The following is a 25,861-nucleotide window of genomic DNA, read 5'->3' as shown; positions in this document are numbered from 1 at the left end:
ATTTATTCCATGCCAAAAAATTAGACAGGTATAGAAAAGTAATCCTAGCAGCTAGAGAGAGCTCAGTGCTGGGAACTTTTGCAGAGGATCCGGGTTCAGTTCCCAGCACCCACATCAAGCAAGTCCCCTGACTTGACTGTTGATTCTTTTCAGGTTCCCAGAATAACTTAGTCTCAAACAATAGGCCTTCTGTCAAAATGCAGTGTGGCTAGAGCGCTCTGTGGTCTGGGGAGTAATGTGGATTTCTTGAGCACAAACCCACACTCTGGGTTTAAGTCTGAGTTCCTAATATGGCTAGGAATTCCTGTCTGTCTTCACCAAGGCCACCTGGCTTATCAAATCCCTGCTGTTTCTGGTCCCCTTCCCAGGGAGTTGTAAGAAACTTGCTAGATTCCTTTGTGTCCTCTTTGTAACTCTTTGGGGGGCGGGGGGGGGGGGGGGGGGGGGGTGGGGGGGGTGGAAGTGGCCATGTTATCTCTTCTCCCTTGATGCCTGAGGATATTTCTGGTCTCACTTTACCCTGACCTTGTTTGTCTTTGTTCTCCTGACTCTCCTCATTCACACTCACACTAAAGGAACTTGTAGTCCACCAGCTTCCCCAGAATCCTTACATTTCTGCCTTGGCTTATGGTGGTTTCTGGGTTTCTATGAATTTTCCCATTTTATCTAATTTTAAGTTGTTTGTGCACAAACCATTCATTATCCATCCTCTAACAATCGTTTTGGCAAAGGTGATATAAATGAGCCCTGTTTCTTTCTGATTTGGTCATTTATATCTTCCGTTTCTTGACCAGTCTGGCTAAATGAAGGTTTGTCTGTTTATTGGTTTTTAATTTATTTTAATGAAAACTTCACACAGAGGCTCTACATCATCCTTCTTCCCCGACCCTTCTGAGAACTCCCATGATCCTTCACACTGCTTCTGAGAACTCCCATGATCCTTCACACTGCTTCCCAAATTCATAGGCTTCTCCAATTTCTTATTATTAACACACGCATGTACACTCACGCACACACATACATGTACACATATGCACACACATGCACACACATACGTGTATATACTCTGAGTCCATTAAGTGTTGCACATTTGTGCATGTGTGCAGGGTCCTTGGACACTGGATAACCAATGTGGCACTTCACGCTTGTTCGTGGAGAACAGATTCTCCGTTTCTTAGCAGTCACCAACCGCCTGTAAGATCTTCATCTAATGGTAAGACCTGTGAAAAGTCTCCTGTCCATATTAGCACGCCAGCTTGTATTGTAATTAGGCAAGTTCGTTAGGACAACCATATTGTGATTTAATGCGTGTACTTGTCATGTCAAGAAGATGCCGTCTAGCAGCAGGCGTCCCTTACAGTTTTTCCACGCCCTCTTCCGTGATTTTTCCCTGAGCCTTAGGTGCAGGCGTCTCGTTGTGGATGTATCAACACGGCTTGGGCACCCATAATCACGTATTCTGTGCATTTCACCTTTTTGCAGAGCTCTATAATAATCTCCACTGTTGCACAAAGACACTTCTTTGATGGGAAGGGAAAGAAACTCTTAGCCGGTGGTTTGGGATCGTGCCTTTGGTTTTTCTGTCCTACCTCACAGGCCTGCTCCTCTTATTGGAATGGAGGGATCGTGCTAAGCTTACTGGTTTGAGATCTTTTGTATTTCTTCACAAATATTTTAGCTAAGAAAGTATTTGTGACAAAACCAATTGATGGAAAAAGAAATGTTTGTGGGGTATGCTCTGATGTTTTGGTGTACGGTGTTGTAGGGTGGCGAGCGGAAGCCAGCTCATACGGGCACTGCCCTGGACTCTGAGATGGAGGCATTTACGGATAGAAATGTCCTTGTGAGTGCTCCTTTAGCTGCTGCCATCACTTACGGCGCATGCTATCTTTGCCTCCATCTCAGAGTATTGCTGAATCGTCTGTCCTTTTCCAATGTGACTGACACCATCACATTTACTGCCGCCGCCACCACCGTTGTCACTACAGTGGGGCTTATATCTGTGTATTTGTTTGTTTATGGATGTGTTGGGTCTTTGCTCCTCATTTCTGTCTGTCTTTCTTCCTTTTTATCGTCAGGGTTTTCTGGGTTTTTTTTTGGATTTGTTTGTTTTTTTTTGTTTTTTTGTTTTTTTGTTTTTTGTTTTTTGTTTTTTCAAGACAGGGTTTCTCTGTGTAGCCCTGGCTGTTCTGGAACTCACTCTATAGACCAGGCTGGCCTCTAACTCAGAAATCTGCCTGCCTCTGCCTCCCAAGTGCTGGGATTACAGGCATGCGCCACCACTGCCCTGCTTCGTCAGGGTTTTCTAATGTAGCATTTTAATTTAATGATCTTTTCACGCTTTTATTTTTAAAATGTTTGCTATATGATTTGCAAATGAATCAGCCTGATTTTTAATGGCTTATTTCCACTCATATAGAAAACTATTATACATGTTGTTTTACTGCTTTTCCTAAGGTGTTATTGTTATACATAATACACCTCTTTAAAACACCAATAATATATTGTTGTAATAATAAATTTGATATCAGTTATCTCATTACCCCAAATATAGTTCTGTCCCAAATTTTACTAGTATTGGCAATACATTACATATATGTAACATCTCTGTATGTTACATTTGTATATGTGCATTGTATATTCATTTTATACAATTTACTTAGAAATTAGTTCAGAGAAGGAAAATATATCTTAAGCTATCACAAGATATCACTGAAATGATGGAGCTGGGGAAATGCTCAGTAGTTAAGGATACTTCCTAATCTTCGGGAGACTGGAGCTCCCCACATGGAGCTAATTCAACCACATGGAGCCACCATGTGGTTGCTGGGATTTGAACTCAGTACCTTTGGAAGAGCAGGCTGTAATGTCTTACAGCTCATGGTTTCTTGTGATTCCAGCTCCTCAACACCCTCTTCTGGCCTCTAACAGTATATTTGTAAACATATGGCTGACACATTAATAAAAATAAATCTTTAACAGATGAAAATGACATAGTTATAACTTAGGGAATATGTTTTAGTGGCTAATTCAACCCGTGAGAATCCTCATGATAGGAGGAGAGAGCCCTTTCCCATTGGAGTCTCTAGACCTCCATATGTGCATCATAGTACACAAACAATATACAAACACAAAACAAAAGATTACATAGTTACCTTTATGAGTGCTGTGGTTTTGTACATAGACTGAGTTGATACTTTAATGTATGCCTGGTTTACTAGCAACATATTGTATTTTTGTTTTGTTTTGTTTTGTTTTTTTAAGATTTATTTATTATATGTAAGTAACACTGTAGCTCTCTTCAGACACACCAGAAGAGGGCGTCAGATCACTTTACGGATGGTTGTGAGCCACCATGTGGTTGCTGGGATTTGAACTCAGTACCTTTGGAAGAGCAGTCAGTGCTCTTAACCGCTGAGCCATCTCTCCAGCCCAACACATTGCATTTTTATCTACATGAGAAAATGTCTCTATAATTCTTGAAAGGAGTTTTGTCGAGGGTTGACTTTGTTTGTCTTCAATGGAGTCCCAAGTGGCCCAGGCCGGTGTAGATTCACAACAAATTTGAGGCTGGCTTTGAACTCATTATCTTCCCAACTCATTTCCAAATTCTGGGATTGCTGGCATGAGCCACCATACCTGGTTTAGGATTTAGATACATGATTTAAAAAAAAAAAAACATTAGGTTTATTTGTTTTTATTTTATGGTATTTGAGTGTTCATTTGCATGTATGTATGTATGTATGCACACCGTGTACATGCCTGGTGTCTCTGGAGATCACAAGAGAATGTCAGATACCCCAGAAGTGGAGTTATAGATGGTTATAAACCACTATGTGGATGCTGGAAACCAAACCCAAGTCCTTCACAAGAGCAATGAGTGCTCCCAACCACTGAGCCTTAGGATCATGATTCTTGGTTCCACTTGTGTTTTACTTTCTAAAAGTTATAATTACTCATATTTGTCAGAACACCATCCAAGAATAGAATGATGTGAGGAGAGTTCTTAGTGCTTGTGAGAACACACCAAGACAGTTGGAAGTTGCCATTCAAGCTTTCAAGGGAGGGAAACAGCCAATAGCCATACAGAGTTGCCACACCTCTGAACCACAAAATGTCCCAATAACCCCATTTACACAGTACTAATGGCATTCTTTTCTTGGTAGTAACCAACAGCTGTCTAAAAAGACAGTTCAACAGTAGGGGAATCTAGTCAACTTCCTAGGACAAAGGAAGTCATCAGTCTTAGAAGAGATTGCTCCCATTGCTGCCCCTTTACTAAACCAGCATAATTCACAACTGCATTCTGAATATTTATGCTTACACCCATAGTTTCCTGGCTGGTTTTATGTGTCAACTTGACACAGGCTGGAGTTATCACAGAGAAAAGAGCTTCAGTTGGGGAAGTGCCTCCACTAGATCCAGCTGTGGGGCATTTTCTCAATTAGAGGTCAAGTGGGAAGGGCCCCTTGTGGGTGGTGCCATCCCTAGGTAGTCTTGAGTTCTATAAGAGAGCAGGCTGAGCAAGCCAGGGGAAGCAAGCCAGTAAGAAACACCCCTCCATGGCCTCTGTGTTAGCTCCTGCTTCCTGACCTGCTTGAGTACCAGTCCTGACTTCCTTTGGTGATGAACAGCAATGTGGAAGTGTAAGCTGAATAAACCCTTTCCTCCCCAACTTGCTTCTTGGTCATGATGTTTGTGCAGGAATAGAAACTCTAAGACACATAGTTAAACCCATGAGTATAGCTCACACTCTCAATCAAAGAAAACTACAACAGATAAAGACCATTACAGAGAAACCACAACTGGCCAAAATATATAGCACACCCGATCTTCTGTTGTCCACTCACAACCAATATATCTACAACATGGCTCTAGCACCCAAGGCCAAGGGAACATCATGTAAGATGGGGTAGAAAGTTGTAAGAGTCGGAAATCCAGGGAATCTGTGAGACTGTATCCATGGAAATAACAGGGAAACTTCACCTAGGGCACACCAACAATATGGCAGCCTAGACAAGACCTGAGAAATTACAGCACCAATAGACATACTAACATGGAAGGGGGAGATCTCTCAAAACCCCACCCATAGAAGAAGAGCTACCTTCAATTAAGGCATGCTGACAGCAGCACAAATAGTTGTGTGCAGGGATGAGCCCCTTAATTTGCTATCCAATTCCAAGTGGTCAGCCTGCCCGCACGCACATACACACTAAGCACTAAGCAAACAAACAAGGTATATTTCTATATTCAGCTGTCTATGTAACAGTAACAAAGAAAGCGATCATAATCTCAAGAGGGATTGGGGTAGGGTGGGGGTGTATACAAGTGTATAGGAGGGGTTGGGGAGGATAAAGGAAAAAGGTGGAGTTAAAAATAAAACAAAGAGTTAAAAAATTATTTGGTGACAGAAATAAAGTAGAACCTGGTCTTACGGGGACCTTAGCACCATTTGGCTCCAAGACCCCTTCTTCATGTCTGATCTATTTCAATACAAATGCTCTGGGTCCATTCCATCAACTCTGGCCAAACAATGAGTGTCTTGTCCAGTCTACAGTACTGGGCATGCTCTCTTTTCTCCTCTTTGACCCTCCTACTCGAAAACAAGCAATTTACTCTCGGTCCCAGCTCTTCTTTTGTGTCTGAGAGAGTGATTACTGGGTTAGCATGCACAGATTTGCTCTTGCTGTATCTGTGTCTCTTCTGCTTTTGCCTGCACTGATACAGTTTTACTATTCAAGGTCGCTGGAAGGTTACATTCTGCAACTCCCCAAGTCAGGAAAAGCCAGAATAAAAATCTATTTTTAAAAAAAAAAAAAGGCATTTTGAAGAAATTCAAGCAAAAATAAAATCTGCCTGGAGTGGCAATAGATGGAACCTGGTAATTAATAATGCATGGTTGGGTAATCTTAATTTCTTATACTAGTTTGTAATTTGGACTTAGTTTTATTTCAAATAATTTGATATTTGTTGCTTTGTCATGACATTATGAAATTATGTCATGAAGGAAATGAAATAAAGGGGAATTAGCAAGTAGGAAAATTTTTAAGAGGATATATATTTGGTGGGGAATGTTGCAATATGAGACTTTTTGAGATAAGAATTATGTGTGGCAAAATAAGGTTTTATCCTAGGGTAAAATGATTAGGTTTTTCCAACACAAAAAAGGAAAGGTGAAGGCCAAATCAGGATGCTTAAGTGCATTGCAGAAAGTACAAATAAGGCATAAAAGGGTTGTAGAGAATGAAGTTAAGAGATTATATGCGTATACATACACTATATACACACATATAATAGTTATAAGTATTTATGTATATAATATATTAAATTTTATTAAAATTCCTAAAGTCAAAATTCAGTGCACAGATATAAACCTAGAATAAAATCCTCTGTTAAAAATAACAGGTTTATTATCCACTCCACTGCTTCCTGGAGGCCTTGAGGTAATCCTGTGAGCCTGATCTCCAGTAGAAACCCCCAAAGAGCCAGTCTTCCTGCCTATCCACCAGTTTCCACAACCACCATACTACCAAGGGAACACATAGCATCCCGTGGGCCAGGCCTCGCATAGAGATCCCCTCAGAGATGATTAATCATCCATCAGCCACTCTAACCACTATCCTGCCCCTGGGGACTGTGTGGGGTCCTGTGAACCAGACCCCAAGTAGGAACTCCTAGAGCCAATATACTCACTCACCAGCCATCCCATTAACCAGGATACTAGGAAAGAACATGGTATTCTGTACTTCCAGTGGTGGTTAGAAGATTTCAGCCTGATTTCTACCCAACTCACATCTACTAGAAGATGCTATGGTGTCCTATGCCCCACCTCCAATGATCCCTATCCACTCTCACTGTAACCACAGCCCCTGACACCCAAGGACCAGTTTGTAGAAACCTGGGAGCCCTCCACAGATTTCTAATGATTGGAGCAAGCATCTTCTAGCCTCAGAAAGCTTGCATCTGGACTCAGAAGTTACATCTATTCATAGCTGATCTGAAACCACTTCTGAAATCCCATTTACACATCAACAGAGAGTTGCCCCAAGACATATTAAGCATGATAATAATATTAATATTAAGCATGATTCAGCTGGCCACTCAATTAACAAATAACAGCAAAGATACAAACATCTGCTCAAAAAAGGTGAGACTAGATATCTATATGAAGGCATACCACCAATGACCCAACTCCAGATGCTTAGGTCATATAGCAAAAGTGCAATGTGAGTAACCTAAACAATATTATCCTCCAAGACTAGTAACTTGTAATATTCAATGGGAAAAGTCACTTAGTTGATGTACAAGACAATGACTTCAAAATAGCATATATAAATATTAAATATTTTCAAGGAACTCAAAGAAAATGTTCCAGAGTACAGTATATAAAGAAGTATACAAACAATTGAATAAAATAAAACAAATTCAAGATGTGAAAATAGATTTTAATAAAGAGACAGAATTGTTGAAGAAAAACTGAACTGAAACAAAATTAAAAAATCTAGGAAATCTAGAATAATCTAGGAAATAAAATATAATACTCAGAAAAGTCTCAATTGACTGAATCGAGTGGAAGAGAAAATATCAAGTTTTGAAGACAAGATAGAGGAACTGGATCACCTCATCAGAGAAAATGTAAAATCAAAAAAGCAAACAAATAACAAAACAGAACTGTAATGTACGAGAACTCTAGAACACCATAAAAAACTATGGATCATAACCATTGAAGCAGGAGAAGAGACTGTGGTCAAGTGCACAGAAATATTTTCAACAACATTATAAAAGAGAACTTCCCTAATCTAAAGAATGACATGTCTATCAAGTTTCAAGAAGCATAGAGAACACCAGATAGACTAGGCCAAAAAAGAAATACACTACATCACAAATTAATCAAAACACTAATGTACAGAACAAAGGAAGGATATTGAAAGTGGCAGAAAAGTCGCATATAAAGGCAAGTCCATGAGAACAGCATCTGACTTTTTCAATGGAGACTTTCAAAAAAAAAAAAAAAAAAACAGAAGGGCCCTGATGTTTTCCAAGTTCTTAAAAGCTAGAGATACTAAGCCAAACTATTATATCTAACAAAACTGTCAACAGTTGCAGTTGAAGGAGGAAGAAAAACAATAAAAACAGATTTAAGAACTTTATACTACTAAGCCAGTTCTATAGAGGATACTAGAAGGAATACTTCAGTCTGAAGAGAAGTTTTTTTTTAAAGATTTATTTATTTATTATATGTAAGTACACCGTAGTTGTCTTCAGACACTCCAGAAGAGGGGTCAGATCTCATTACGGATGGTTGTGAGCCACCATGTGGTTGCTGGGATTTGAACTCAGGACCTTCAGGAGAGCAGTCAGTGTTCTTAATCACTGAGCCATCTCACCAGCCCTTAAGAGAAGTTTTAACACTCCCACACCAGCACAGAGAATACCTAAAATTGCAGAACAGTAATGCAAAAGAGGTATAAGAAAATACCACCACCACAACAAAATAACAGTATGGTAGTTTATAAGAATTGCCCCAATAGATTCATGTTTGAATGCTGAGTCTGCAGTTGATGGAACTATTTGAGAAGGAGTAAGAGAGGTGGCTGTGCTGGAAGATGTCTGACCTTGATGGAGGAGATGTGTCACAGGGGGTAGGCTTTAAGGTTTCAGAAGCCCAATACTATTCCATTTGCTCTCTGCCTCTTAGTTTTTGTCTTAACATGTAAGCTCTCGGCTACTGCTCTAGGGCCATGGCTGCCTACCGTCATGCTCTTGGCCTGCGATGATGGTTATGAACTTATTCTCTGAAACTGTAAGTAAGCCCCCCAATTAAGTGCTTTGTTGTATAAATTGCTTTGGTCGTGGTGTCTCTTCACAGCAAATAGAAAAGTAACTAAGACAACCAATAACTAATGTACATTGTTCAATAACTATTCTCAATATTGATGGTCTCAATTCTCCAATAAAGACACATATACCGATAGCTTGGGTTAAAAATGGAATCCATCACTTTGGTGCCTCCATGAAAGACATTTCACCATCAAAAATAGATACTACCTTAGAGTAAAAGAACGAGAAAAAGATGTCTTTCTAGGAAATGGAATTAAGACACTGAGAAAATTCATATGATAAGAACTTACTTTAAAAACCTGTATTCTACAAAATTGAAAAATAAAAAAAGAAATGAATGGATTTATGGCTCTCTATGACCTTCCAAAGAAAAATCAAGCCAAACTAAATAATATTAGTAGATCCATAATAATCAATGAGCTATGCCAGGTGGTGGTGGTGGCGGCGCACGCCTTTAATCCCAGCACTTGGGAGGCAGAGGCAGGCGGATTTCTGAGTTCGAGGGTAGCCTGGTCTACAGAGTGAGTTCCAGGACAGCCAGGACTATACAGAGAAACCCTGTCTCAAAAAACAAAACAAAACAAAATAATAATCAATGACATAGAAACCATAATTTAAAATCTTCTAGATAAAAACACCTCAGACCAGATGGATAAAGAAATGAATTCAAGTAGACCTTCAAAGAAGTACTAAACCCAACACTCCTCAAATTATTCCATAAAACAGAAGAGGAGGGAACAATTCCAAATTCTTTTTGAAGCCAGTATTACCATGATACCAAGATCAGACAAAGATCCAACAAATAAAATAATATGAAATTATGAGACAATTTCTCTAATGAACACCCCCCATGTTGGGAACCAGAGAGCTTGGCTCAACACCCCCAGCTGAGCTGTTTGCACAAGTTTCTTGAGAGCAAAACATCCTGTGGCTTAGCTTGATTCCTGCCTTCCTGCCCGGTGTGGTACGGACTTCCCAGGTGCCTGACCTATGACTATAATTGTTTTTTTCCTGTTCCCTTCCCTGGCCTCTAGTATATATATTGCTGGTCTCTCAGTAAAGCTTTGGCATGCTCTTTGCAGAATGACCCATGTCTGTGCTTTTTGTTAATCCCCCAGGCCTATGCCCGATACTCGGTGCATGTGCCATGGCAGGCGGGTGCTGTCACCCCCCAGTATCATGCTAATTGCAGAAGAACTTAAAGCATTTCTACTAAAATTGTAAACAAAGCACAGGTGTCTACTCACCCCACTCCTATCCTTACCTACAGCAACAAGGAGATAAAGAAGAGATATTTAACAAAGGAAGAACTCAAAGCCTCCTTATTTGATGTTTTGATTCTATATGATGATTCTATACATAAAAGACCCTAAAGACTCTACCTGAAAACTCCTACAGCTGATAAACACGCTCAGCAAGTAGCAAGATTCAAAATGAATACAAAAAAATCAGTAGCCTTCCTATGTGTTAACAACAAACACTCTAAGCCGGGCAGTGGTGGTGCACGCCTGTAATCCCAGCACTCTGGGAGGCAGAGGCAGGCAGATTTCTGAGTTTGAAGCCAGCCTGGTCTACCGAGTGAGTTCCAGGACAGCCAGGGCTATACAGAGAAACCCTGTCTCAAAAAAAACCAAATCCAAAACCAACAACAAACACTCTGAGAAAGAAATCATGCAAACAGTCCATAAATAATTGCCTCAGAAAAAATCTTGGAACAAATCTGATCAAGGAATTTAAAGTCTTGTGAAACTTTAAGACACTGAAGAATGAAATTGACAAAGATATCAGAGATGGAAAGACCTGTGCTCATAGAATCATGATTCATAGTGTGAAAGTCTGCAGACACCAAACCCAGACACTACTGCTGATGCCAAGAAGTCCTTACTGACAGGAGCCCAGTATAGCTGTCTCCTAAGAGGTTCTGACAGAGCCTGATCAATACCTTGGACTGAGCTCTCAGACCCTAGTGGGGAAGTTAGGGCAAGGACTATAGGAGCTAAAGGGGTTTGCAACCTCATAGGAAGAACAACAATATCAACCAACCAGACCCACCCCCCAGAGTGCCCAGAGACTAAAACACCAACCAAAGAGTACACAGAGGTGGGAGTGTGGTGGAGCATGGCTCCAGCTGGATATGTAGCAGAGGATTGCCTTATCTGGCATCACTGGGAGGGGAGCAACTTGGTCCTGTGGAGACTTGATGACCCAGGATAGGTGAACACTAGGCTGCTGAGGCAGAAGTAGGTGGGCAGGTGGGGGGCACTCTCTTAGAGGCAAGGGGGAGGGAGGAAGAGATAGGGGGCTTGTGGAGGAGAAACTGGGAAGGGGCATAACATTTGAAATGTAAATAAATATAATGACCAATAGGAAAAAAACCTTAAACTGAGTTAAAAAACAAATATGTTTAATCAAGATAATTATGTTTTCATTGAAATTTGTTAGGTTTTTATCTACTAAGGAAAAATGAATCAGGATTTATTTATAAGCCTATTAATTTGTCTAAATGTGACATAAAAGTTAAAACTAATAGACTGGGCACTTTTTCTGGGCACTCAACAAAGCTGGAGACACAAGTCAGTGAGGACAGGGTCAAAACAACAGCCAAAATGTTGGTCTTTGCCCACTAATGTGACCCTGAATCCAGAGGACAATGGGATCGTTCTAAATGTGTTCTGTAATAATGGTTAATAAATTAACCAGATAATACAATTCTTAATAAAAACCTCTTAACTAAGCTGGGCATGGTGGTGCATGACTTTAATCCTAGCACTCAAGAGGCAGAGGCAGAGAGATCACTGTGAATTCAAGACCAGCTTGGTCTACAAAGGGAGTTCCAGGACAGAGGGCTATTTTAAGAGAAACCATGTCTTGAAAAACAAAACAAAGCAAAAAACTCCAGAACCTAATAATAATAATAATAATAATAATCAATAATAATAATAATAACTACTCTCTGTACTGGCTGGTTTTGTGTGTCAACTTGACACAGGATGGAGTTATCACAGAGAAAGGAGCTTCAGTTGAGAAATGCCTCCATGAGATCCAGCTGTGGGGCATTTTCTCAGTTAGTGATCAAGTGGGGAGGGCCCCTTGTGGGTGGTGCCATCCCTGGGCTGGTGGTCCTGGGTTCTATAAGAGAGCAGGCTGAGCAAACCAGGGGAAAAAGCCAGTAAGTAGCATCCCTCCATGGCCTCTGCATCAGCTCCTGCTTCCTGACCTGCTTGAGTTCCAGTCCTGACTTCCTTTAGTGATGAACAGCAATGTGGAAGTGTAAGCTCAATAAACCCTTTCCTCCCCAACTTGCTTCTTGGTCATGACGTTTGTGCAGGAATAGAAACCCTGACTAACACACCTTCCTAACTAGAGTGGCCATGGAGACACCAGAAACAGCCATTGAAGGAAAAATGTTCTCTGTCATTCCTGAAAGAAGCCATAGTCAGCAAGGCTGACCTGTGTATGTAAATATCTGGCAAGGTTAAAAATAAAGGAACCAAGGAGCGCCCCATGAATTTCTAAGAGTCTTGGCTGACCTTAGTGGTCAAAGGGTTGAAAATGGGTGATTTTTTTTTTTTTTACAGCCTCTAGGATCTTGAACATCTGACAAAAAAGAACCTAAAAATAAAATAATAATAGTATAAAACAAAACTCTACTAACTACTACCTAGATTACTACTACTATTATTACTACTACTACCTAGATTACTACTGACCTGATTTAGCTCGGGGACATGGAACAACCAAGGACCTGTGAGACAGTCAATTAGGTGACCAGCTTTGGTGACTTTAAAATGCCAATCCACACAATTCCTGTCTTCACCTGTACAGGATATAATTCTATTTTCCAAAAAACTCCTCTCAGGAAAATACACAAGAGCCACATTGTGCCACATTGGGGCAACAAATGGGTCACGTTTCTACTTCCTCTTCAACTCCACAAGTCAACTCCTTAGTACATCTATAAACCCCTTAATGGTAAAGAGCCACCATTGCTTGTGCCCCACCAATCAATTGCTTTCCTAATGATGGTAACAATCTCTTCTGCAAAACAACTCCATCACCAGCAGGTCTGTCATACCCATCCCCAGGCTCAACCTATACTGCTTGTACAGTAGCCGCCATCTTTGAAACATATGTCGTAAGTACCCCTGCAAGTCTCAGCCTCCACTGATCTTATGCAAAACAGTCTCCCATCTAGATTCTCTCCTGCCTCATGAAGACACCTTGAAAAAAAAAAGTCCCCTGTCCTCCTTATGGTGTAATCAGTTTCTGCCTTCTTTCTGTATCCCCTGGTGAGCCTACTTTCCCCTCACTCCAGGCTTGCTGGTGTTCGCCTGTTCTCATCTCTAGATCGACAATCATTTAGACGTGCCTGGCATAGTTGTGACTCCTAATCCCTGTAGGAAAACTTATCTTGTTCTACACATTCCAACCTTACCTCCTTAAATCAATAAGCAGGTTCATTTTTGGCACAATAAAAGAAACTCAACCTCAAATCATCAGGCAGACTGTATATCGGCTTGCCTCTCTCGGACTGGATCCTGGGACATTGTGATGTGTTTTCTGACCCACCAAGGCATTCAGTAAGGTATGCACAGCAGCATTCCATTATCAAATAAATATAGAATATATAGATAATCAAATAGATTATCAAATAGGTATATATAGAATTGGGCTCGAGTAGGCCTTGAAGGCACAAGCAAGTTATGTGAAGAAGTGGGTCTAGTGCCAATGCTTTCTGTTCCTGTTAATGATGCCAAGTATACAACCTCATGGGGTGTGTCTATGACTGGTTAACTGGGGAAGAGAAGACTAGGGCCTAGTTTACTGATGGTCCTGCCTGTTATTCAGGCCCCACCCAGAAGTGGACAGTTGCAGCATTACAACCCACTTCTGGGACAACCCTGAAAAACACCAGTGAAGGTTATACTCATAGTGCGCAGAACTTTGGGCAGTACATGTGGTCATATGCTTTGTTTAGAGAAGGAGAAATGGCCAGATGTGTGATTGTTTAGTGATTTCTGGGATATAGTCACTGATGCGCTGGATGGTCAGGGACTTGGAAAGAGCATGATTGGAAAAGTAGTGAGAAAGACATCCGGGGAAGAAGTATGTGGACAGTTCTCTCCAAATGGGCAGAGGATGTGGAGACATTGGTGTCCCGTGTAAATGTCAGTCATCAAAAGGTGACTTTAGCCAAGGATGATCTCAGTTATCAAATAGAGCCCTGTTCTGAGGACAGTTAGCTTCTTTCTGCAGCCATCTCTGCCATTACCCCATGTTGCCCTGGTGGCAAGCTGGGGATTATGCATGGGGTCTCTAATATGGACTTGCGGTCACCAAGGCTGATCGGGCTACTAGGTCTTCCTTCCACCAGTAGAGAGTGACAGAGGCACAGACCTAGCACCATCCCCAGGTGGCATTTCCTTGGTGGCAGGCTGACTTCATCAGACCACTTCCTCCATGGAAAGGAAAACACTCTATCCTTAGTGGAGTAGATGCTTATTCTGGTTACGGATTTGTCTTTCTTGCAAGTTAGGTTTCTGCCAAAACTACCATCTAGGGTCTTACAGATGTCTTATCCACTGCCATGGTGTTACACAGTGTAACAATTTAAATTATCCCATATTTATACCAATAAAGACATGGGAAGCATAAAACCTGCTAGCTCAGAGAGGTAACTTTATTTTTTGAACTATATTCAAAACATTTATTTACAAGCCCGATTCTACAATTAAACTGCTGGCTCTTCAGAAATCCTTCTATCTGTGTCATTCTTCCTAGTCAGTCTACCTTTTTCTTCAGCTCCTCCAAACCCAAGAGAGCTAGCTCTCTTTCCTAGAATACCAGTTTACCTGTGTCCTGCCAGCTGTTTCTCTGTTGTTCCTGCAAACCCAATCTCTGACCCAGGAGGTGAGGAGGGGGATGGGGAGGGAGAGGGCTCTATCAGAGGTCCAATTGCTTATATAAAGTCTCTAGCTCCTCCCCTAAACCCTATATTCAAGCACTGTCAGTAAGTGCTGGACCATTTCCCCTTCAGGGGGGTGGGGCAGTTCAAGGCTATCCAGCTGACTTTGCCTCAGGCCAGAGAGCAAAGACCTCCCCTGAGCAATTTGCCTTAAAACAGGCAGGAACTCTGCATTCTTTAGCATTCTTTTTTGTTTTGTTTTGTTTTTCGAGACAGGGTTTCTCTGTGTAGCCCTGGCTGTCCGGGAACCCACTCTGTAGACCGGGCTGGCCTCGAACTCAGAAATCCGCCTGAGTGCTGAGATTACAGGTGTGTGCCACCAACGGCCAGGCTATTCTTTAGCACTCTTATCTAAGGAGGCTTTTAGGGACACGCCCAAACTGCCGCTCTTCAGGACTCACCTAACTGCAACTGACAGGAAATAACATATTTAAGCTTTTATAAGGTGCTAGCAATTAGCTTTTCTATGTACAATTATTAAATACCCTGTAACAACGTAGTATTGGCTTCTAACCAAGAAACTCACTTCACAGCCAGAGAAGTGTGACAATGGGCCCACAATCTTAGAATCCGATGGTCTTATAATATTCTACGCTATCTTGGAAGAACACAGAGCCACAGTAGCCAGGAGGGCTGGAATAAGGTTTCCCAGAGAGCAGATACTTGCTTTGAACCAGCATCCAATATGCACTGCAGTATCTCTCATAGCAAGCAATGGGTCCAGGAATCAAGGGGTGGAAACAGGAATAGTTCCATTCACTATCACCCTAGTGACTTACTAGGGCAATTTTTGCTTTTTGTCCCACAAGTTTGCCTAGCCTAGAAGTTTTGGTTACAGATGAAGAGAGCTCCCTCCTGGAGCCTCAACAAACAATTCACAGAGGCTCAGATTTCCCTCTGGCCACAGCTTTGGGTTTCTGATGCCCTTCAACTTCCTCTGGCAATCTGGATCAATAACCCCACCCAACTGTTATTTTTAGAAGTTCGGTTTTATTTTTAAAGATCTATTTATTATATGTAAGTACACTGTAGCTGTCTTCAGACACACCAGAAGAGGTCATCAGATCTCATTACAGATGGTTGTGAGCCACCATGTGGTTGCTGGGACTTGAACTCCAGACCTCTGGAAGTGCAGTCAGTGCTCTTAACCGCGGAGCCATCTCTCCAGCCAGGCAGGAACTGGAGAATATCTTGAAAAGTTACATTATTTTACCACTGTTCTAGGATTTCGTGATGAAAGGAAGTCAGGCTTTAGCAGCTTTTACTTTTCTGATGAACCCTGGAGTCCAGCTTTACCCCTTGGTCCTCTCTCTGGTCCTTTAGCAGAGACTGAATACTTCCTTGCACTGGGAGATAGACAGAAGACATGTGAGAGATTGAATAGCTCAAGGGCGTTAGGTCTTGGACTTCATCTAAATCTACCGTCCTTCCTTCCTTCCCTAAGGCCTGAAACAAAGACCACTAGTTTTGCTTTCATAGCAATATAACCACTAAAGGTCTGAAAGGGTTAACTGACATTACCAGGTCTGTTTTCCAGTGGTTTTCTTGCGCCCACACCTCTGTGTCCTACTGTCCAAGTAATTAACCTATCAACTCAACCTAGCCTGAAAAGACTAGCAGCAGCCCTCTGGGACCTAATCAGTAACGCTTTAGTTTACAGGAAACATGTGCAGTCTGGTAACCTGTGGACAACAAGGAAGCCACTTTGTGAGGTTTCTGCAAGAATTAATGACCTCTCAGGAACGCCATATATACACTCTTGCCCCTGCCACCATTGCCAAGATCTAACTGGGAGGAAAAAGTCTTCCATGTTTTCATCCGCTTCGCTTGTTGCCAGTGGAGCTCTTTCCCTGTCAGCGTCTCTCAAGCTAAAGGCGTCAGCGGAATGAGATTTCGCGAGGACTCAAAACTACATCGAGATCCTCACTACCTTCTCCCGCCATCTTCCGGAGAAGCAGGTGAGCGCTGAGCTCCAGGTCTTCGCCAGTTTTCTCCACCACGCGGTCCTCGGCATCGAGGCGCGCGGAAACTACAACTCCCAGAATCCCTTGCGGGGCGGGAGGAAGGCGGGGAGCGTACAAAGCGGCGCTGGAAGCTAGCGGCAGTGAGGCCGCGCCTGGGGTCCGGCAGCTCGGCGTTCCCGCGGCCTGAGGCGTCAGCTGCGTGGGCGCTCACGCAGGGCGGGTCGCACGGCGCCAGGCTAGAGGCAAGTCGTGGCGGCGGCGTCGGGAACAGCAGCGGCGGCGGGAGCGTGGTGCTGACAGGCCGTGGGAGAAATGGGAGACCCAGGGCCGGAGGTGAGTGGTGGCGGACCGGGCCTTGGCTCCACCGAGCTCGACCCCGAAGGGTTCGGTTTGTCTTCTCAGCTTCGGACCTCAGCCGGGCCGCGGCCTCGGGCGAGTGCGGGGCCTGCGGGCCTGGTGCACGTCTGCGTGGAGTCCTCAACAATGGCGGTCCGGCCGCCCCCAGCCCCTGGCCGCTCCAGCTGCCGCCGCAGCAGCAGCCCGAGGGTGAGAGGGGATTGGAGGCAGGCTGGCCTTGTATTTGTAGCCTGCATCCCCGATCCTGGAGGTTTAGAGCCTACATCCTGCACCTAGAGGAGGCGGGGAGGGGAATTATGGCAGCTCGACTGGGAGGCTAGGTCCCTGCGGCTCCAATACGCCCTAGCAAACCCGGCCTCCTCCTTGCTGGGTTTGAGCTTAATCCTGCTGCTTCCCCCTCTGGGGCTTTTGTCTTAACTCGTTCCTTTTGGGGAGAATTTCTTCCAGCGATCGATCGCGTGACTGAATAGATAAGCGTGTTTTGGCTTTTGTTTATAGATAATAGAATCTGTCCCACCAGCTGGGCCGGAGGCTTCAGAGTCAACCGCGGATGAAAACGAAGATGACATTCAGTTTGTTAGTGTAAGTAGAGACTGACAATCGCTGTTCGCCGGAGTGAAAGTGTGGTAAGCCTTTGTATGATTAAGCTCCGCCGGGCAGGCAGTCATCACTCAACAGATAGTCTTGAATGGCCGCACACTAATGCAGGGGACCTTTACCTGAAGGGATACCTCAGTTCTTGCCTGAAGGGAATACCTGAACGAATGCCGCAGGCATTAGAACTGTTTGCACTCCCTGCAGGAGCACCTCCCAGGGCTTAGCTTAACGTCTGTACACAAATGAAGACACACAGGGCTAGTTAATGCCAGGAGTTAGGAAGTAAGGCTTGGAAAGAACGTTGTTTCTTAGTGTGATGTATCTAATAGCTGAGGATTTCCCTAACTTCTGAGGTCATCCTGTTACCGCATAGAACAATTGTTGGTCACAATGAGGAGGCCTGTGTCACCTGGAGCACTGCTATGTTTTTCTAAGTTTGCTCTGTCGGGGGCAGTAGTTCTCCCCGCACTGAGTGGAACCTGTAAGATCAGGGCCCCCTCCAGATCCGTTGAATCAGAAATCCAGGCTGGAGATCCGTTGAATCAGAATCCAGACTGGAGCCTAGGTATTATTATTTTGAAATACAATGAGAGACATTGGAATCTCCCAGCTAGTCCTAAAGTGATGGTGAGAGGGAAGAGAAACAGCTTTGGGTGGTTTTCACTAATAGTGGCTAAGTTTGTGTATCAGTTCTTCTTAAGTAGTATGTAGCATCCCTGCTTTTTAAAGCTTTCCTGAAATGCTGTAGCTAGCTGAGCTTGGCATTAAAGCTTTTATTGGTCAGCCCATGTGAGTTCATTGAGGTTGGGACCAACTGTAGGCTAGTGCTTATTGAAGAGCATCTTCCCCAACGTTGAGCCATTTGGGTGTGGTGTGTTAGTGGGGTTGGGAAGGGAGTCCTTTATAAAATCATCTTCTTGGCAGTTTTCCCATTGGAGTCTTGTCTTTTTCATTTTGAACTTTGAGGATCTAGAGTTAGACTTGGTGATACAGTGTATCTTGACCCTTTCTTCCTAATAGAATAGAGTGTTTTAGAGAAAGGAGAATGTTGGTAGTTAGTACCCTCTAAGAAACAGGTATGTTAAAGGTTTTTATGACTCCTTAAGACAGTTATTTTGGATTGTTCATGAATCACGTGTATATTTGAAAAACAGAATATTGACCTTGATGTTTCATGCAGACAGTAGGAATAACTCTTAATCATTATGCAATGTAGCCTTTTGAGAAACTGATAGAATATGGAGAGAATAAGATTCAAAAATTTGGTTGTATAGCTTGTGAAATAAAATACCACAATAATTTGTAACCAAGTTAATTCAGGTGTCTGTTGATCTGAGTTTTAAAAGTAATATTTAAATTTTATTTTAAGCATAAAGGTAGGTCTATCTTTTCATCAAGAATGTATAATCTATAAAACTGCCTATGTGTAAGGGCTATCACTTAAAGATAATTAGTGATAGCTTACTTTTAAGATATATTTAGAGTCCTAGCACTGGGGAGGTTATGGTAGAAGGATCCTGATTGGAAGGCAGGCTGAGCTTCACTTGGGAAGTTCTAGACCTGCTGTGTTCTATATAGTGAAACCTTATCCAATGAACAACACTGCTGTGCCAGTGCAGCAAACATCCTGAGACAGAAGCTTGTGCTCTTTGTAACGCATTCTGTCCCTCTGGTAGTTCCTGTCTAGTCAGGATGAAAACCTGGTTTCTGCTCGAGTTGGCCAGATACAAGCTACAGTATAATATAACTTCTTGGTTTACTTGGTTCTGATTGTTAGCTTATAATTTATAACAAAATTATTTGTATAACAGAGTTATGCAAGAGTAAACTACCATTGGACAAGAGATTTTCTGTATCTCACAAATGTAGGCTGAAGCCAGACAGCATGCTGAGAGGAGTAATATAGATAGAATCCTTTTAATTTTCATTGGAATATGCAGCGAAATCCATAGTTCATAGGGGCCCTAGATTTTTGCAAGGGTAATAAATTTAAGGTGGATTTATATGTATGACTGTTTTACCTATATGTATGTATACATAAGATACATAGGTGTATATCACACGCATGCCTGGTGCTCAATGGAGACCCAAACAGGGTCCCTGATCCCCCAAGAATGGTTATAAATGGCTGTGAGCCACAGTGTGGTTGTTAGGGCCCATATGTGACCCACCAGGTGGATTCTAGAAACACAATCTAGGTTTTCTGTAAGAGCAACAAGCGGTCTTAAATGTTAAACCATCTCTCCAGTCCTCTCAAAGTGATACATTTTTATAGTTATTTATTTTATGGTTGGTTTTTATTGTCAACATAAACTAGAGTCACCTAGGAAGAAGGAACCTCAGTTGGGGAATTGTCTAGATTGGATTGGCCTGTGGGCTTTTCTCTAGGGCATTCTTTTGATTGCTGATTGGTGTAGAAGGCCCAGTCCAGTCTGAGGATAAAAAGCTAGTGTGTGAGCCAGAGAGAGCGCACGTGCGGATGCCCGGTAAGCAGTGGTCCTTCTCCCTTCCTGCTTTGACTCCCTCAGCTGGGCTGTGACCTAGAAGTATAAGATGAACTAAACCCTTTCCTCTCCAAATTGATTTTGGTGATGATGTTTCAAATTATAGCAACAGGACGGCAAATTAGGACAGTGGCTAAATCAAGAAAGAAAACAACGTAGCACAGATAAGAACTCTGCCTCTTAATTACATTTTCTGTTTAGTAATGTGCACCCTTTATTCAACATGTGTCTCATGTTTTCTTTTGAAATGGAACATTTTTTATTACAATTTTTTACTTCCAAAATTTTTTGAGCTAAGTAACTGCTAACAGTGTGTAGTTCACAATGGCACTTTAGATATAAAGGCATGCAAACTGGTGGGAGCCTATCATCTAACCTGAGTACCTGTGTTGAATATTAATAATTCTCACTGCAGTGAAAGGATGCATGTAGAAGCATCATTGAAAAGATAATATGTTTAACTTACTTGTGTGCACGTGTGTGTGCATGTTACTTTGTCATGTGCATAGGTGCAGAGTCCAGAAAAAGGGGTGTTTACACTCTCGGAGCTGGATTTACAGGTGGTATTGAGTCACTAACGTGGGTGCTGGGAGCTGAACTCGAGACCCCTGGAAGAACAGTATAAGTTCTTAGCCATTGAGCCGTCTCTCCAGTTGACCAAAAGCATCTTTTTTTTTTTTTTTTTTTTTTTTTTTTGGTTTTTCGAGACAGGGTTTCTCTGTGTAGCTCTGGTTGTCCTATAGACCAGGCTGGCCTCGAACTCAGAAATCCACCTGCCTCTGCCTCCCAAGTGCTGGGATTACAGGCGTGCGCCACCACTGCCCAGCCAAAAGCATCTTTTAACTAGTTTTCTTAGCTACGTATAAATAATTCATGAAGCAGCAATATTGAAGATTATTATGTGTGAAGCCATGCGTTCTTAATGTTAGACCTACATACTTGATTGAAAGACATCCTATCCTTAGGTGTTTTGGTGCAGCAAGGAGATTGGAGGAGTAGGAAAATGACTCCAATAGGAATTTGTTTTTATAAAAGCAAAGGAAAATAAATGGATGAATGGTCTAGGGAAATGGCTTAGTGAGTGATGGCACTTGACCAAAATTCTGTCCTTGGAACCCAAAATCCCAGTGTGTGGGAGGCAGAGGCAGGCGGATTTCTGAATCCGAGGCCAGCCTGATCTTCTCTACAGAGTTCCAGGACAGCCAAGGCTACACAGAGAAATCCTTTAGCAAGTTAATAAATGAAACAGGTGTGATGGGAAGCGACGCTCACAGGGCAAGGAACCTGTGCAGCAGCAGAGACGAGAGCCTGCAGAGGTGAGAGGTGCTGGGTGCTCCCTCTGACTGCCGCCTGCTCACACAGGGCCCAACAGGCGAGGACCTTGTAGTTTATTAGTGTATGGTAGCTGGTTGTCTGAATTGAGTTTTGGGGGGTAGGGCTTGACTTTAGGGTCCTCTATTTACTAGTCCGCTTCTGTATCCCCAGATATTTGAGTGTTTAAAATGGCATTTTGAACGGAAAGAAAAGAAAGGTGAAAGAGAGGTGAAAGAACTGCAGTCCGTGTGACTTTGGGGAAGGAGGGGCTTTCAAGGTGGGAGAAAGATGTGACGCAGATCTCAGAATGTGGTAATTTGAACCAAAGAATAGGCCGTTGGAAATCATTGAAAGTTTTGAACTCTGGCAGGGCTGTGCAAGATCCCCCCTGGCTTTTTTCTTTGAAGTAAAACACTTGTGAGTGGTATTTTAATGTATTTACATCTTTTTCTAAATAAAAAGGTTGGAGGTTTTCATTTTTAGAATTGGCATTTTAATTAAAGGAATGCAAATGGTTTATCACATTAAAAGCATATATTCTAAAACTTAGACTATTCCCCCGTGTTTCTAAATGTGCTCTGCATGAGCCTCTGCGGCTGAATGGTAATGGCACTTGGGGCATTTTGAGTTGAATCCTTTGTTATTGTGTAAGAGGAGATGAGGCTGATTCACTAGTTGGTGTGTAAGGGGAGGATCATGTGTCTTTGTACTTAATGCACATATGGTGGTCATTATACATACAGTGGTAAAATGTTAGAGGAAGGAGATCATTGTTTTCATGTTTGTATTATGAACATTACTTCTTGGGGAATTGGTAATCCACTTGATTGGGCAGCATTATGAAATATTCATAAATCAGGCAATAGTAGGTTTTTTGTTAATGATTTTTGGTTTTTACTGAATGAAGGACCACATTAACTTGAAAAGTTAAGTAATAAGCAAGTGTCTTTAAAAATTTGATTAATACTTTGAAGTACCTCTGAATTATAGTGACTGCACAAGCAGTTATGTGTGTGCCTCTCAGTCTTATTGTCTGTAAACTAGTGTGACTCAGTGATTGAGAATCTCTGAGAAGCAGTTAAGGAAATGGGAAGCCTCAGTAGAGAGCCTGGGGTGCGGCTCAGTGAATGCCATCGGTTGGGAGTAGAACAAGGGGGGGATTCCTCAAATTCAGTATGGTAGCAGAGTTACAAGTAAGGAAAGTTGGTCTTGGTGAGGGCCTGAAATCCAAGCCCTTGGGGTGATTGACAGTAGTTATTGCTATAAACAATACACAGAGAATTCCTGGTCAGTCTGGTCATGGTAGGGAGTGAGATCCTATCTTAAGACAAAGACCAAGCCAGGATATTGTGGTTCATACCTGTAATCAGCCCTCAAGAGACTGAGGCAGGAGGATTAATGCATTCTGTATCTGCAGTGAATACTTGTTGAGCGTGCACTCTGTGTGTGTTCCTTTGGCATGCTCATAAGTATTTTTCCTCTCATTTTCTAATGCCCTCTGTATCAATTACTTTCTCACTGCTGTGGCCAAATACTTCGGAAAGAAGCAGCTTCCAGAATGAAGGTTTTATTTTAGCTCACAGTTCACAATTGAGAGGAAAACATGGTGGCAGAAATGGAGAAGTTGGTCTGTATCCACAGGCAGGAAGCAGAGTTGGTATTCCGCTCCTTTTACCAGCCCATGGACTACTGATGCTCAGAGGAGGGGTGGGGCTTCTCAGTCCTGTCAGTAAAAAAAAAAAAAAAAATCAACATTTGTATCACACTTTTCTTGTATCATTCTGTTACTTTTAAGTCAGTAAAAAATAAGTAAATAAATAAATCTCACCTTTATTTTGTTTTTTTCTCTTCTGGTTATTCACCTTTGTCCTAATTACTATAAATCATATGAGATTATTTTTATAATTCAGCAGCAGTTGCATGTCAGTGAAGTGATTGAGTAGTAAAGTTCTAGTAATCTGGTTTTATCTGTTTCCATTCATGGCCATCCTATATATATTTATTTCTATTTTAAAAATTGTTAAATTTATGTTTAAGCTAGCATTTTGCTAGGGCTGGTCTTGGTAACTCTTGCCTCTGCCTCCTGAATGCTAGGATTATAGATGTATACTACCACGCTTACCATGTTAGCGTTAAGTCTGTTTATTTCCCTAGTACTAGGGCTTGGCCCTCAGGGCCTTGTGCGGGTTGAACACTACCACTAGGCTACACTACCAGTCTTTGCAGGCTGCTCTCTAGTCCTGGCCTGAACTTGTCTTACAGGCCTGTACTGCTCACAGTCAGTTTTTTACTTTTTGTTTCTTTTTTCTCTTGAGATGGTTCTGTAGTATCAAGCTGGCTTGCCGGTACCTAAATATTGTAACTTGGCTAGCCTAGAACTAACTATCCTGCCTCTCCAGGACTGGGATTATAGATGTATGCCAAGACCAGCTTCCATTTTCATTACTCATTTATGGAAATTCTGGCCCTGCCTCGTGTACTTCTGATTACTTGGGGACTTTTTTGATTTACTATTTCGTGTGTAGACTTAAATTTCTAAAGGCCAGGCTAGATGACACACCACTGTAATGCCTGTGGTCTCCGTACTGGGGGTGGGGGGGGTGCCGCAGAGGGCCACTGTGACCTTGAGGACAGAATGGGGTGCATAAAGTTCCAGGCCAGCCCAGGCTACATAGACCATATGTTAGAAACGGAGAACCAGCAAAGTGAAATACAATAATACCTCTTAACAAGTTTCTAAGTAACGTTGAGGAATCCGAGTTATGATTACACCAATAGTAAAAGCAGTTACATTTTCATCTTTTCTAGTTCTTGACTGTGTGATGGGACAGTATCAGAACCAAGGGTAGGTTTTAGTTTTAAAGAAGATGGATGCTACTTGTGGCTGGCTCTGTGGACCACCTGATTTTTGCTATTCTTTCTTTTTCTTTTTTCCTCTTGAACTTTCATCTTAACAGCTTGAACAAAAGTCCCAGTTCCTTTAATACATTTCATGGTCTCAGATTTTTGCTCACTGGTTTCATCTTGATGTCTGGCTCACTATCCAGAAGGATGGTAGTTTCTGGTTTGTTAAAACCTAAGAGAGAAAGCAGGGCAGTGGTGCTGTAATCCCAGCACTCTGGGAGGCAGAGGCAGGTGGATTTCTGAGTTCAAGGCTAGCCTGGTCTACAGAGTGAGCTCCAGGACAACCAGGGCTATACAGAGAAACCCTGTCTCAAAAAAACCAAAAAAAAAAAAAAAAAAAAAAAAACCTTAGAGAGGCTATCTGGAAGAAGAGAATCAGGAACTAGCTGATCTGTCTCTAACAGCTGTCCTTCTCCATTCTAGGAAACCTTAACATCAGTGGTGTTTTCTCAGTTGTCCCTGGCCTACTTTGTTTCCAGTACACTGGATTTTACATTAAGACAAGGGCTCACTTGGTACCCAGCCTGGCCTTGAACATCTTTGCTAACCCCCAGTGCTGACAACATAGGCACATTTCAGTCATATCTTACTTAGATTTTAGGGGGAGTTTTTATTATTGTTTCTGGTTTCTGTTTTTACTTTGCTCTTTCTGCCCTTTTTTTTACTGTATAGTTTATGTACTCACTAAACACATTAGCATTTTTCCTTGAAATATCTTTACGGATTGTACTTGTAGGTAACTTACTGTCTGTCTAGTCTTGGTGCACAGTGCTTTTGCCCACATGCAGCAGTAGCCTTTGGGGTGGGGTGGGGTGAGCGTCTACTCTCCGATCTCACGCCTAAATGTTACAGGCCTGCATGTCCAGTTGTTGGCCAGGCACCTTTGTATACCACTGGTGCTTAATACAAGTATATTTTTAGTTACTTGAGCTTCTTTGATTCCTTGGTTGTTTGGTTTTGGTTCTTTGGGATAAGATCGTTGTGCCTAGAGTGTCTCGGGCGCGCTTCTCTCTGATTACCGCAGTGCTGGCTGGGCTTTGCCGTGTGTCTACTCATACATCTGCATAGTCTTCTATGGCTTTCCTATAGTCAGAAGTCATTCTTGTCATGTTATTAATTTTCCTTTGCCTGTAGAATGAGATCTGAGCTTTTAAGCCTGATGTAAGACTAGGAAGAAGATTGAGAATAATTTGGGTTTGATGTTTTACTCTCGAAGCTAAGTTGCTGGTCAGAGATCTCCAAGTTTTGATCTGTAACTCAGGTGTGCACAGATTTGGATGTCTTAATAAACTGTTGATACATCGTTGTTGAAGTGAACTGGGTCATAGTATCTGTGGCCCTAGGGGCTGTAATTTAACTTTTTTTCTCTTTTTAAAGATTTTGTCTTACTTTGCAGGCCAGAGTGGTCTGGTCCG

At 42.3% G+C, this 25,861-nt stretch overlaps 1 protein-coding gene across 3 annotated transcripts in view; it reads left to right on the top strand.

The window, feature by feature from the left end:
* Positions 1-16,870: 16,870 nt before the first annotated feature.
* The window catches only part of Znf451 (zinc finger protein 451), a 55,926-nt gene continuing 46,935 nt past the window's right edge, over positions 16,871-25,861 (top strand). For all 3 annotated transcript variants that reach the window (XM_052192846.1, XM_052192845.1, XM_052192847.1), the window contains exons 1-2: positions 16,871-17,103; positions 17,626-17,709. In XM_052192846.1, coding sequence (XP_052048806.1) covers positions 17,083-17,103; positions 17,626-17,709 — 105 coding nt within the window. In that variant the 5' untranslated portion in view covers positions 16,871-17,082. The remainder of the gene's footprint in view (positions 17,104-17,625; positions 17,710-25,861) is intronic.

Source organism: Apodemus sylvaticus, chromosome 9 (assembly GCF_947179515.1).
Source record: "Apodemus sylvaticus chromosome 9, mApoSyl1.1, whole genome shotgun sequence".
In the NCBI taxonomy this organism is placed as follows: domain Eukaryota; kingdom Metazoa; phylum Chordata; class Mammalia; order Rodentia; family Muridae; genus Apodemus; species Apodemus sylvaticus.
This window is presented reverse-complemented; position numbering and strand designations above follow the sequence as displayed.